The following is a 15283-nucleotide window of genomic DNA, read 5'->3' as shown; positions in this document are numbered from 1 at the left end:
TGAACAGGTCACGAAACTTAGTTTCAAAGTATCATCCTGCAAAAAAAAAAAAAAAGAGAGAGAGCGAGAGAAAGAGAGAAAAAAGAAAAAAAAAAAAAGAAAAAAGTTTGTTTGTTTATTCATTTGTTTTGAGCTAGAGTAATTCAAGTTATTTGAATTCCCCCTCCTGTGCAATTTCAGTCCACTGACATATTTGTGTGTATCTGAGCATCTCAAAGAGACGAGGTGACACATGTGAAAATGTGCCATTAAGCAGGCAGGTGGCTCAATTATCCTCTTCCCAGCAATTAGGCACTGCACATCCTCATCTTCAAGGGCACTGGCAAATCTGTTTTCTCACTTGTTTTCCAGCACAATGACTCAGCCAGTGCGAGCATCATTTTCCCAGATTGTTTGCAAGCCCGACAATGACATTTTACAAAACTCCTGAATTCGAGCGCTAACCTCCCAACAACAACTCACGGGGCGCGGACCAGATATTTGTTTACACCCTGCCAACGGCAAACATTGGACAAAAATGGCTATTTGCACTTGGAAGAAGAAAAATTTCACGCCAGCCTCCGCATATCACGTAGTTCTGGCAAACATCAGCTGGAGCGGAGAAGCAAGACGCGCTGTTCGTTTTGGAATTAATGATGTGTTATTCTGAGACGAACGCGTTAGTCCGAGAGGGGTCGCGATGATGTGCTAGCCATGCACTCCGGTCTCTGGCAACGAACTGCGGGTAGCAGAGCGTGCTGACGATCTGATTAATCAGGACATGCAGAGACGGCCACGGAGGGTCAACGCGGAGGGTTGAGGGTTTTTCTCAACAAGCTGCCAGGACCGCACCGCACCACAACAAGACTAGATGAACTAAAACAGCACAGGAAGCTGGCCGTGGAGCTTCTTTTTTTTATTAACTTTCGGATAAAATAAACTACCGTTGTAACGCGTTTTCGCATCACCTGACATAGCATTTAACTGAACAAAATCACTCTTCCATATCAAGCCGCAGCCACAGCACGCCGAAAGCTCCAGTAGAATGCAATGAACATAGAGCCGGTTATTATAAAAGGTCAAACGAGTTCAGACCAAGTTCTTCAGTCACTTTACGACCCGGGCCACTCTTCGGTGGCTCTAACCGGCCTTGACCTCGGTGCATGTCACTTATCACCCAGCAGATTTGATGGAGAGGTAGCCACAGGGAAGAGATCCGACCATCTGCACTCCCAAGCAGGGACTGCACAGGCTCGCTTCTGATTTCTGTGCTGGATATTCCTAACGACATTAGACCTCAGAAAACGACATGGAAAAGCGAGACCCGTTACCACACGGCTGAAAGTACACAAGTCAAAGCCAATTCAGATGTTACTGAATCAAACATAAGAATTAACACTATGAACTGATTTCTTCAACCCACATTAGGCGCAACAGTTCTGACAGAAATTCTAATTTATACACTCAGCGTACTTTTCAAACCAGATTTAATCTATGCCTGATTGGCAAACCAAAAATCTTTTGCACTGCTTAGTTATCGATGTTAATGTTCTTGGAGTACTTTTAAAGCTGGATGAGTAGGATATAATGAAAATCCAAAATGATGGTGATGTGATGCAAATACAAATAGAAGTATTTTACACTAATCTTGGACCTGTCCATCCACTGCTTCTAAAATCAGCCCTGTCAGAGCACTTGTTCACAAGCTTCCCACTGCAACGAGATGAAGAGATTTGGGGAATTAATTTGACTCTGCAAATCCAGAGGTATCTTGTCCATCGGAACCCCGGGGAGACTCTTGCTTAGGGCCCAGCTGGAGTTCTGCACTGCATAGCATGGCATGTCAGACCACAGTCATTTCCACACAGATCACTGCATTTTGACAGGTTGGCAGTAAATCAGAGAAACTGAAAGAGGAAAGAGAGAGAGAGAGAGAGAGAGAGAGAGAACTGCATTAGCTGCATTGGGCTTTGGGTTTTTACATGGCAGCAAAAACACATTGAAGGAGCTAGTACAAATGAGCTCAGTGCTTTGTGACTTGTGCAAAACTCTGCATAATATATCTTTTCAACTTTACAACTTTGTACGGCTCTTAAATAAATAGTCACAGCGTGTAGGATAGCTATTACATACTTACTATTCATTTTCCCCCACAAAAGAAAACAGTGTGTTTGAGTCAGGACTGAAGAAATCCGTCATTCAGTCTAATTATGAAGGAAAGGTAGCTATATTTAGATAAATGCTTGACAAATGACAGCATAATTAAAACCAGGGTTAAGATCTGAATGCGCTCCATTCTGTGACTAGCTTGGGTAAAGTGCAGCACAACAGTACCCTCTGCTGGCTGTGAAAACTTTTACAGTATTTTGTGCATGGACACACTCCCTACTACATTAAATTTACAGACGACACAACACATTGAAGCACAATATTATTCCAAATTCTGACAAAACTGTGAACCTAATGCATATAATTTGATAAACAATCATATAATTCAAGAATGCATGGCCTTTAAATTCCAAACTCTTCCAAATACTCATAGACCCAAAGCAGCCTTATTAGCACAGGTTTTCTCCATACCCCCTGATAATCAACCCTTATAACTTCATAGGGTAACTATTTCATCATAAAGGCAATGCCATCTTAATTCAACTGTAAACTAAGCCTCATCAAACAAAGAACACGAGTCATCACAGCCCCCCCCCCCCCCCAAGTCAAAGTCGTCTTATCATAACCTAATAATGTAATCCATTCAGAACATGCTGCTCATTTATTTGAGGTCATGTCTACTTTAATTCAGTCTTCTTTTATTATTGTACAAGTCAATCAAACATTCTGTTTTCAGCCTTGCTCTGAAGGTGAACATCTCTGAACAAAAAAATGAAATTAACCTTGAAGTAAAAGGCACCTTAGCACATCTATAAGGATTGGATCGTTCAGTGTAAAGAAGTGTACTACAACATTTGTCTACCTTGTCCGCAACAGAGAAGGGCCCAACTAACTAACCAACCAACTAACTAACTAAACAACTAGCTACCTAAATAAATAAATAAAACCTGTCAAACAAAGAAAAACAAACTTTTTGAGCCTAATCTTACAACAAATGAAATTTCAGTCTTTGTTCACCGCACCATCCGTTTAGCCTCACTAACTTGTCTTTTTACAAGGAGCTGATTTTTTTTTTTTTCTCGTTAGCTTAATTAACAGCATGTTTATCACCTAAGAACCATCCACAGTCCTCCAGTTTAATTAAAAAGGGCTGCATACACTTAGTGCATTATTCAGGAGAGTGTGCTTGCATGCTAACAAGTGAGTGTCTCAGCCATTAGGATAATTGAGAAAGCAAGCTCAATAATGGAGAATCCTGTGTTAATGCCAGACTAATAAAAGCAGGTGTGTACCTCTGTGACCACAGGGACCATCTGGGCATTAGCACCACTGAGGGCATGGAACGACTTCATATGTGCCAGATCCATTCAAAATGTATGTATGGTTTTGTCTGCGACAAAACAAAAATTGTGTCGAGAAGACGTAATTGTCTATTATTAAGCATGTCTCTTGCTCCTGTTTTATACTTTCAGGTAAAGAAACAGTCGTTTTAACTCATTCCACACACACACACACACACACACACATACATATATATATATATATATATATATATATATGTATATAAAATATGTGTGTATGTACATTACTTATATGTCCTTCAACCTAAAATGAAATGAAAAACAATATTTCTCTCATTATACACCTTATTCATTGTTCATATCTCTTTCAACACTGCAAAATGTTGCACAATGACTAATAATCAAAATGCCAATGAAAGCCTCACTGAATCAGTGCAGGGCTGTGAGAGTTGGTCTCACAGCATAAATCCCATCCCACATCTCACTCTGTTACAGCCAAAGGGGGGGGGCAGGGGTAGTGGCCAAGCATCGAACTTGTCATTCGGGGTAAGGGGTCTTTGAGGAGCCAGGTGACTGCCGGTATCCCCGCTGAGGTGCTGACAGATGGAGGGTATCGGCATGGCACATGGCAGTGGCACATCAGCACACTGTCAACAATCCGCCTAAAAAAAAAAAAAAGACTTCATACGGGATCAACCCCAGTGCCAACTGATGCCTCCTCAGGGCCGTGGCCAAGCACAGCGTTGCGTCTCGAGCGTGCTCCTGCATCGATTTTGGCAGACTAAGCTCTGAAAAAAGCTCCTCCGCAGAATACCAAATCAGTACTTTATTGTGATCCAGAAAAGGCCAAGACTGAATGCGAAACCTGAATCACTGTGTTAATAAAGTGACAACATATGGCGAGAGTAAATGGCATTCAGCTAGCTTACCATCCGTTTGAATTCTTCTAAATTGGGATATAATTACAGAATTCAATAACTTTGGTTCCACCCACGAAACGCCCAGGGCTGCAGAACATGGAATAAGCCTATGTGGTAGGCAAGCCATGTTCTCCTCCCAGATCAAAGCCTTGTTTTATACAAGTAAATGTCACTAAATGGGTGACATTTAAGCAGTGTTGTTTTGTAGGGACATGTCAGGAAAAAGGTCAGGCAAGGTGAATTTATTGTTCCGAGAAGGTGACGGTAAAGGGCGAAGGGGTGATTTTCATTAAGCCTTGTTAATCATGTTTAAAAATACATAAATTACCATCATATCACTTTTTTTCCCCCTTTGTAAATTTCTTTCCCCTTTTGCAATCTCCCCAGCAACTGTCTGTGTAATCTAAATAAAAATACATTAACATGATAACCTGCACTAAAATGTTTTACAATTAAAAGATGTATATTACAATTCCCTGACAATTTATTCACAACGTTGAGAATAAGTAATGAATCAAATACAATAAAGTATGCAAATTTATATTACATTCATTTAATTTATATATAAAGGTCATTCATAATAATACATAATTCAGTTTCATTTAAATTTATTGAGTCACATCCAGAAAAAAAAAAATCTTAATTTTTCAGCAAGGATATGCAGGCTAAAGCACGATTTTTAAATGTATATATTTGATGACAAATATTTACATGTAGACAGTCATTAGGAACAAATGGAGTTAATCTTAAGTCTTATTTACTGACAAGCCTTATAGATTTTCCTGCTTTAGTCGAAGTTCGATGTTGTTTTGAACTTATTTGGATAGTCCATGACCTTCACTTTGGATTTTCTTTTGGTATAAAATAAGGTCAGAAACATTATTGTTGTTTGTCATGTGTCAAACTGGAGGAAAAAGCTGATGACTAGCTGATGATCTAGCGGGCAAATAATAATAATACCGCTTCCCACTCCCCCACCCCCCAGCAAATTGTGAAAAAGAGATTTGGGCGCCCTCTTGAGGCAAGAGTACTTAACTGCTTCAGTTATAAGGCTGATAAAATTATTTAACTAATAACCAATCAAATTTTATCTTACAGTGTTTCGCATCAAGCAAAAAGTGTGAGAGAAAAGATGATCGGCTCATAATAACATCAGGTTGGATGAGTTATTTAACTGGGGGATTTGAGAAATTAAATTGCAAGAACAAACTGTACAAATAAGAGAGGGAATTACATTAAACTAATGAAGGCACAAACTCTTGGTAAAGATGTGACAAGCCAATAGCTTCAAACTCCCCTCTCAGTTCCTCGGGAGATGCAATCTCTTTTACTTCAAAAGAGGACATCCTGGGGGTTGACAAAGAAAGAAAGAAAGAGAGAGGGGGGGGGGGGGGGGGAGGAGAGAGAGACTTACTGTAATGATCATGGCCTAATGTGGTAGTGGAATTAAACTAGGCGCAGAACAAAAGCAAAAGTTCTTACTGATTAAGATGTCCTGAAAGTGGCAATTCACAAAGGACACTCATCATTTTCTCTTTGCAGCGTTTCCCTGATGAATCAACATCAACTTTCACCGTTTTCTGAAGGTGAATGTACTCCTTCAGAGGAAAAAAAGTATCATTCAACAGGCCAGAGGAATGTGAAACTTTAGATGATTTTTTCAATTATTCATTACTATACTGTTTACTGTATTGGGTCAAAATAATGCAGAAATAGTCTAATTTAATGGATAAATGAAATGAGTAAGGGCAAATAGGTTATGCACATCTTACTAAAAATTTCAGTCAACTGACAGTAAAATAGCAAATAGTCTACATAGCCTCTGTGCCAAAGTAGAAACTAGTTGTGACCTTTTCAGTTTAATCCCTTAACGGCATTTCCTAATATTAATTTGACTTCTGATGCTCCAGGGACTGCAGTGAACAACGTGCTTGTTGTCCACAGAAAAGGTCAAACTTGAGGGACGGATGTGGCACCCTCTAAATAAGATATGCACCTTGTTATAATACCGTATGTACCTTAATATTTCTCCTTGCTCCTTGTAGCAGAATCAGTATCAACTTTCCAGTATAAAGTCTTCCCGTGAGTTCCAAATCTGAAGTCCATTTTTCAATTAGTTTAATATATTTAGTTTTGGACCTCATATGATCCAAATGAAGCAAGGCCATCCACGTGCCCTCTACATCAGCCTCCTGTTCGTTTTGAACAGAGGAGCTGCTTGAAGTCGTAATTATGTCATCGAAATTTTCTTGTAGCCACATTACTAGGTCGTGAACCATGGGCCCGGGTGCAAGTGTCCGTACTCTGTCGACTAAATTGTTTTTAACATCTTGACACTGTTTTCTTGAAAGGTCTTCAGAGCTAACGCAGATATCTGGTGGGCTGTTTGGGTAGTCAGAGGGAAGATGGAAAGTAACGCTCAGTAGTATTTTCTTTCTGCCGCTCTCTGCCACTGTGTTTATGCGGCATACGAGTCCCCGCTCCGCTGAATGATAAAAGAAAACATTGACATAATATTCAGCGATCGCGGTTTCGACTTGCTCTTCATTAGAGCTTCTATACATTATGAGAAATCATGTGTTATTAAGACTGTGTTTCATTGCTGAGTTGCCTCCTAAAAAATTGAGTTAGCCAGGGACAGCTAAAAGTTTAAACAAGCTCACCTGATTCGAGTAACTCAAATTCGTCTTTTTCGCAATATATCGAAGATAAAACATCCATTTCGTCCAATGCCTCTGTTGACATATTAGTGGCAAGAGTAAACAATCACATAAGTTAACAGTGAAGTATTTAAATAGCCGCAAGATGACTACGGTTGCCTACGTGATGATTCGTGTAGAAACATATATTCCGAAGAACAGTTCCGTGTCATATAAACTGAATTCTGAGATTTCGTTTGCGCGCAAAATACGATGTGTAATTTTCTTGTATACCTTTTTTCTTTTCTGGTGTTGCTTCAAGGGTGAAATAACGGCTTAACAACCTTTGTGCTTTCCTCTGGGGTCACAGTTAGCATTATTCTTGAACGAACCAATATGTGAAGCACTCTGCTCTAGGGTTTCTATTAAAAAGCTCTGCTTTGCAGGTACATGATGGGAAATATCATAGAGTGAACATACAGTGGACTGACCTATGCTCCTCATCAGGAGCAAAATGAGTAAAGCAGTGAGTGTTACAATTCCTTAGCCCAATCGGCTTGAAAACACAGTTACTCTTCAGCCACTATCCATTATGTTTAACTTCAGCTCTGCCATTAAACTAACCCTTTACACTCCTTAGAACAAGTAATTTATGGAACAGCCTATACCATTCAGCAGAAACCACTGCTTTTGTCAAAAATAAATTTATTTGCATCAAGAAATTGCTGCCAAAGCATCAAAGGAAGAAAAGCATGTGGATTAACTGAGCAATACAGAACTGAATCATTGAATTATAAATCAAACTGAAAATGGTTGCCAGTCACATACCACGTTGTTTTTTCAGACACAATTTAATAAAATTGCCAAGCCTCATAGGTTCACAGTACAGTTTCAGTCATTGATAGATTGGCATCAGAAATATCTTCAATTTGATTTGTTCATGTGAGCATCTCCTTGAAATTCTTCCATACACTGAGAATAATGCTCTGAGAGGTGAGAGATTAACATATTGCTGTATATATATTTTACAAGTATACATTTCAAAACAAAGAACGTCCCTCCCTCACCATCACCACAGCACACAGTGCCATCATAATATCCCAAACATTCATGAGTACACACAATTTGATGAGAGCAGGCAGAAATAAGCATATCTACATCACAAGCAATGGTAACCGTTGAGAAGTAGTCTCTGAATATTAACCTAAACCATTCCCATCAAAGCAAATAACTTTTGTTGTGTCATTTATAACTGAGATTGTTCAATAAATACAATTCTTCACCCTCTATACCTATATAAATGACTGTATTTACAGACCTCGATTTTCTACATTATGTAGATGTCATTTATGAGGAAGTCCATCGCCACCAGGCCACTTTCATGCGGTCCCACACTGACTCAAGTGAGTCAAAGGCTGGACGAACATCTAGAATGGTGTGCCTGGGGACTTGACCTCCATCGTAGTAGTCAATTACATATCTGACTTCTTTTCCACATCTATCAACTATCCAGTCATGCCTGTCAAATGGAAGTTCATGCCTGCAAGAATTTAAAAAAATACATATATTTAAAAAGAATTAGATATATCTAAAAAGTGTTCATGACATACACGAAATGTAATAAAAACTACAGCACAGAGATTAAATTCCTACCCTGACTATATAACGGTCACTTACCCCATCCAGTGACGAAACCTGGCCCTTGGGGTGAGCTCTTTTGCTTTGCCTCCAAATCGTATGAGGGAAGGCCCACATGGACATTCTCTGAAAAAAAAACCCAAAACAAAACATGTGATTATTCTCAACGTGACAATTCACAAAATCTCCACAATCCTCTGGAAGATATTTGGGACAGACAGAAACCTCATTTTGTACTGACTTTGAATGGAGAGCCTCCCATCTCAAGATCTCCTGCCATGCCTGCTCATTGTTCTGATTATGAATCCTGATGATATTGTTCATATCCTTCTGGTTTATATCATCCTTATTCCATCGCCAACTGTGAAGCAGTTTCATAAAGACATCATAAATACTACAAGTAATTTTTTAATTGTAGTGCCGTTAACACAATCACAGATTAATTTTTGTACTCAGTCATTGGTGTTTTTTGAGACTTAAGTTTGAGAGAACAGGCAGCTGAGGAGAAGCAGTGATGATACTAACCCTTTTCGCAGCATTGCATTCCAAAACATCTGCTCAGAGGGGTACACCCAGTTATCCCCTGATCCTGAACGAGGGATGTTTGACTCCTGTCTAACAACAGACAAGGAGAAGGGCTGGCCGGGGGAGGGCTGCTGGTTGGGTGGAGGCATCTATAGTTTGAGGTAAAATCATTATTGAGCAATAATGTACAATTCCAGGGACTTTCACTTTCTTCAGTACCATTAACCAGATTAAATTTACATAACAATATGCTACCACAATTACGAATGCTATAACTACTTCACTACTTCACAATGGTACATGTACCATATTTGCTGGGTTGATGTCAGACAGTGTGGGTTTGACTCCACTGGCAGCTCTCATTGGACACTCTACAAACTCATAGGCTCGTTCTTGATGCGCCGGTACAGAGGGAGCGTTCTTCACCTCCTCTTTGGCAGAAACAGAAGCTTGATGCATTGGACATTCTGGTGGTGGAACACCTTATGGAGAAAGGCATTATCATGATGTTCATTGCACAGACTGTGGTTTAAAAAGAAAAATGATCACTTAGTCACAATATGTGGGGCTATGCACGTAGAGAGGTCCAAACCAATGACTTCTGGGCCAATAAGTATCAAGTGTCTCATGATAGGCTTCCACACAGCGAAACGCCTCATGAATTTCACCCTACCACTTTTCGCTCTGGGGGCGCGATCGCGAAAACAGCAAGCAAATTTGGCTATCCTGTTAGCAGCAACTGTAGTTGTGGCGCGGTGAAATAGCTGGTTGGCAAGCTAGCTAGCTAGCTATTGTAGCAAGCGATTCAGCTAGCTTGTGAAGTCAACCAGTCAACTGTGATGAAATGGCATACACATTGTGTTGTGTATGCTTTCCACCAATTTAATTACCTCTCGTTTTTTTTTTGTTCATGTTCTGAATACAATAATTTTATTAAGCCAATCAAATTATGCTGTGCACATCGGTATGTTGTACAACAACACCATGAATAAAATTCAAATATGTGTTTTTGCTATCACCCACGATACCCTACCTCGCGCTTTAAAACACAAATGTTCTTAAGACAATTAAATTATGCTGCGCACACATCAATATGTTCTAGAGCAGTACACTGTATAAAATGCACTAGTGTGGTAACCTCCCGCTCTTTTCCACTTCATGTTATGAATAAATTCATTCTGTTAAGCCAATTAAATTATGATCCGCAAATATCGACATGTTCTAGAATAATACACAGAAGGAAATGCACCAACGTGGCTGCATCACGCTCATTTCGAGTTCTTTTCGGGAGGTAGTGCTTGGATATACAAATGGGTTTGCAATCCCCTTGTCATCCTTGTTGTCACTGTGGATCGGCTGCGCAGAATATTGGCACTCACCCTCCTTTATTGCCGGAGAACACGCCGACGTCACCACAGATACTGGGTTCATCCAATTCATCAGGCCCGTAAGACCCACGGCGAGTATCATTGACTTGTACAAGAGCTGAGCTTGGAAGCCGACCTTTTCCAGCAATATTTTAGGCCCACCAAGGCACAGTTTGATGACCCGCTGAGCCAAGTCGGGCCCGGATAGCCAGGAGAGACAGTCAAATGCGCAAATCTGTTGGGCCAGCGAAATGTCTCGCTATTTGCATTCGGTGAGTGTACTTTGTCAAGTCTGAATTACAGCATGACAGGGTTTTTTTTTGTTGTTTGTTTTTTAAATATCAATCCAGTAAACATGGTATGCAGGCCTACATTTATGATCGTGCAAGTTCACAATTTACTCCTACATAGCATCCATAATTATCATTACTTGATGTCATTATTATTATTGTTTTTATTATTATTGTAATTTTTTTTTACAGATACCTTGCCACCAGTGACTCCTTTAAAGCAATCAGCTTCAGGTACTGGGTGGGGCACTACACTGTGATCAACATAGCTGGAGATGTTTGTCAGGCAACCTGGGACTGCCTTGTGGATGACTTCATGCAAGTGCCAACCAAGCAGGATTGGAATACCATTGCTGAGGGTTTCCTTCAGCGGTGGTTCTTCTAAAACTGCTGGGGCTCCATGGATGGCAACCATGTTGTGATCCAGGCCCCCTCCAATTCCGGATCTCTCTCCGCAACTACAAACACACATTTTCCATTGTGCTGCTTGCTGTTGTGGAGTATTTATTCCAGATGTTGGACGTGAGTGGCTACGGCTGGAACAGTGATGGCGGGAAACTGAACAACTCCCCCTTTGGTGAGGCCCTGAAAGATGGCACCCTGGACCTGCCAGGGGACCGTGCCATCACTAGAGCAGAACACCGGTGCCTACTGCCACATGTGTTTGTGGGGAATGAGGCCTTTCCCTTGTGGGTGAACCTGCTGCGACCTTTCCCCGGCTCAAACCAGGGAGAGGAGGGTCTTCAGTTACCACCTTAGCCGTGCCAGGTCAACTGTAGAGTGTGCTTTTGGCATGCTCTCCAGCAAGTGGAGGATGCACAAACGCGTCATCTGTGTCAGCCCAGAAAAGGCAGAGGTGTGCGTGAAGGCTACCCGCATACTCCACATACTTCACAGGAAGGAGGACCACCAGCAGCCCAGCAGCATTGCCAGGGCAGGAAAGAGGCACAGCAGCATTCTGGGATGTGCCTCAAGTCGGCAGTAACGATGCTGCCAAAGCCGCCATCCGTGTAAAGGAGACATTCTCTGCATATTTCAATGCAGAGGGCGCTGTTCCCTGGCAACAACACGTGGTGTAGCCTATGAAACCAACCAAAGGCTCTTTTAAGAGCCACCCATATTACTCACAGAAAGGCCATTTCCAAATGTTGCACAAGCATTGTAAGGATTTCAAATTGAAGGTCTACGGGAAAGAGTATTCAGACAAGCGGTAACTTCTGCTGTGGTACGTTAAGTGGTAGCAATAGTACGGGTAAATCACAGCAAGTCATTATTATAGCAGTGTTTATTCATTCAATTAATTTATTTAAGCTTCATTAATTTACATGTAAAAATAATGGTTACTGATGTGTTGACATCTGGGACTGCCGCAGACCCTCCTCCTTTTCAGCCTCATAGACCATTCTATGAAAACAGAATTTGAGCTCAGAACGCTTGGCCAACGGCAACCTTTTGAGCGTTGGTATGAGACTTTTAAAAAACAGCTCATCCTCATCTGGAGGGGCTGGCTGAGGTGAGAGCCCCTCAACAGCAGAGAGTATCCTGTCTTCGAAAGAGCTGAACCGCTCCTTCCTTGCTCTCTTCCGCGGTGGACCAGAGGGGGTTCTGGGGGGACCTGGGACTTGACCTGGGGGTCGGGGGCCCTGTTGGGTTTGTGAGACTAGTGGGGAATTACCCTCCACTGCCTCACTCTCCCTAGCCTGGCTGTCCAGTTGATCCTGGCCCTCCTGGGGGTCTGGGGTTCCGTCTTCATGGACAGGTGCCTGAGGGGATGCTGCCTGGCTCTCCATGGGGCCGCCCTCCTTGCCTCCCGTGTGGAGCTGGCTGAAGCTCCCCGACATCTCCCTGTACTCCAGGAAGGGTGCCAGGAAACCCATGGCCCTGAAAAACTTCCATGGCCTATGGTCCGCCAGCCCCACACCATTCCTGGACCTATCCTTTTCTTTATTTTTTTCTTTTTTGTAGGTGTCCCGGAGGCCTTTCCATTTTTTTTTGCACACGTCCTCTATGGGAAAACAAGCATGCATATGGGAGAAGCAATAAATATGTAACCTGCACCTGTGTGCTCACAGTAATTATTTTGTCTCCTTGGTCTCCTCCAAAAAAAAAAAAAGCCAGAAACTCATCAGCCTATAAAAAGTGCGTGATAAGCTGGAGATCTAAACTGTGTGATGCCGAAATACAATGCGAAAGCATACGCCAAGAGCATAACTACACAAAAAAGTTTGCGACTCTCACAAGTCATCACTATATTCTGGGTTACAAAAGATCATTTTGTATCTTTTTTGTTGGAAAGTCAAACTGAATATAACTGGGGAAATTTCCTTGAGTGTGCAAGTGCCTCACAACTACGTCACTGGGCACATCCCACCAGCAAGCAGTTCCTGCAGCCTGCTTCATCAGCCTCAATTAAAGGCTACACACACACACAAACTGAAGGCAAACTTTTATTTTTAACCTTGAAACACACTAAAGTGGATACAACAGCCATTTTATCCAGGCCTGCAAAAAATAAACTGCAGTGGGCCTGTCAATGATAGCTACGAAACAAGGTAAGCTAACGTTATAGCAACCTCTCACGGTTCAAAACGATAGGCATAATAATAAACCCACCGGGTGCACCAACAATCTCCGCGACCTTCTTCCATGCCTGGTTCTTCTTTACAGTGTCCTTGTAGTCGAACAAAGATGTGTCGAACAACAAAGGAAAACCAGAAACAGCGGTAATCAGCCTCTCCTCCATTGTCAATTTTTGAACATCCCGGGCTGTAAAGAAATATGTCACGTAGCGGTAGGTAGCACACACTTTGCTAGCAAGTCCATCAGATAACGTTAGCAGTTAGCCGGTCAACTAGCTCAAAAGTTAGATGCTACATGTAGCCTTTAGCCTCTGCCATCTCGGTCAGACTTTTTTTTTGTTACTCCCGCCTCTCTAGAGAACATCAGGTACCAAATACATCACACGCTTAACTGACTGGTTCTCGCGTGGTTCTCATTTCCATAAAGTTAGGGATTCGCCATCTCAATTTCACTTGCGTCGCCGGATACGTTCCGATTTCGCCCAATCAGAGTGAATTTCGCCCCCATACAACCTGAATGAATGAATCAAAATTCGCTGCGATGGAAGCTTACCGTGAATGAGAGCAAAGCGAAATTCGCTGCAATGGAAACGTACCATCAGAGTGATAGTGCTAAACTAGGAGTAGAGCCCATTGGTTTCTGTAATTGTATTTATTTGTCTTATAAACTGGTCCTAGAACAGTAATCTCATCCTGAGAAAGTTGATACACATGACCTTCACGTAACATACGTGAAATAGTGGTGGATCTTGCAACAGATAACTTGGTAAGCATACTGAAGTATGGCTGTAGTTCAAGTTCTCTGTCTCTGTATTAATTGACACTATCACCACATTTTGTAGAGGAAAAAATAAGATTCTTACTTTGTTTGACATTCTGGTGCATTGGGCAGCCTTGTGGTGGACCCCTGCCAAAGTCAGGCATGACCACAGCCTCTGCCTTGACTGTGCCGGCAGCACTAGACATAGTATCGCCCATCATTATGGCCCCACACGTTCAGATTTACCTTCGAAAAATCAGAGATGACACCCGTGTCTTTATATGTATATTTTACAAATATACAATAGCATGCACCACTAATTCAGCATCACTATAGTACACAGAGCAAGACAGTTTAGTTTGACGTTAACTCTGAGACATGATGGGGGAAGCCAAGAGGAAAATGGTATGAAACACATGTCATCCTGTCCAAAATAACTGTTTTTAGATTATATATGGAATTGTCTTAAACAATTCAGATTTATAATTTCTTGATGCATACTTAAAACATCTGTGTGGTTAGACTGCCCTCAAAGTGATATATCTCAGAACAACACTACAGTCTAATGAGCCTGTTACGAAGCAAATAGTTCTCCACGCTATCAGGGTATAGATTTCACTGATTTGCTAGAAGAAATCCCCGATGTTGAAGATGTAAGTACCCAAAACATCTTTCAGCAAAGACGTAGATGTCATAAGAAAGGACACGAGGATTGTATGCTGTGATCTGACGTTTCTCAACGGTCCTCATCGGTGGAATATTCTAGACTCCCGAAATAACATGCTTGTGCTAGCTGACATTGACAATGACACAGCCTTTGTTTACCTCACTCAGTTGCAATCGATCAAAATGATTCAGTGAGCACGGAGGGATATAGTTTAAAAACCCATGAAATACAGACAGCATTGGTAGAAGTTTAGCGGTAGTTACGTAGAGCTCACACTCACCTCCTCAGCGCCTTTGTCAATGTCGTAACAAACTTATGTCACCCACAATGCATTGCATTCGTTACCTCACCACCGATGTACGTTGAAGAGCTGGATGAATCGGGAGTCGATTACTATTCCTGTATAGCATGTGGATGGTGCGCTTTGTATACTTGAACGCATCACAAATCAGCTAGTTTACTCAGGTTGTTGAAATATGTGATCGTTATGAAACAGGAGTATCAGGATT

General features: G+C 41.5%; 2 protein-coding genes across 2 annotated transcripts; both read right to left on the bottom strand.

Annotated features, from left to right (window-relative positions):
* Positions 1–5544: 5544 nt before the first annotated feature.
* rwdd3 (RWD domain containing 3) lies at positions 5545–7054 on the bottom strand. Its single transcript, XM_030775971.1, has 4 exons — positions 6973–7054; positions 6328–6794; positions 5792–5907; positions 5545–5656 (listed from the first exon to the last, which is right to left on the bottom strand). The coding sequence occupies exons 1-4, from the start codon at positions 7052–7054 to the stop codon at positions 5545–5547; spliced, it is 777 nt and encodes a 258-aa protein (XP_030631831.1).
* A 634-nt stretch (positions 7055–7688) lies between these two features.
* Positions 7689–15087, bottom strand: hccsa.1 (holocytochrome c synthase a). The gene is made up of 7 exons (XM_030774571.1): positions 15055–15087; positions 14211–14353; positions 9418–9593; positions 9112–9260; positions 8828–8947; positions 8626–8712; positions 7689–8488 (listed from the first exon to the last, which is right to left on the bottom strand). Exons 2-7 carry the CDS (start codon positions 14326–14328, stop codon positions 8296–8298), a joined length of 843 nt encoding a protein of 280 aa, XP_030630431.1. The 5' UTR covers positions 14329–14353; positions 15055–15087; the 3' UTR covers positions 7689–8295.
* Between the last annotated feature and the right edge of the window lie 196 nt (positions 15088–15283).

Source organism: Chanos chanos, chromosome 5 (assembly GCF_902362185.1).
Source record: "Chanos chanos chromosome 5, fChaCha1.1, whole genome shotgun sequence".
Lineage (NCBI taxonomy): Eukaryota > Metazoa > Chordata > Actinopteri > Gonorynchiformes > Chanidae > Chanos > Chanos chanos.
This window is presented reverse-complemented; position numbering and strand designations above follow the sequence as displayed.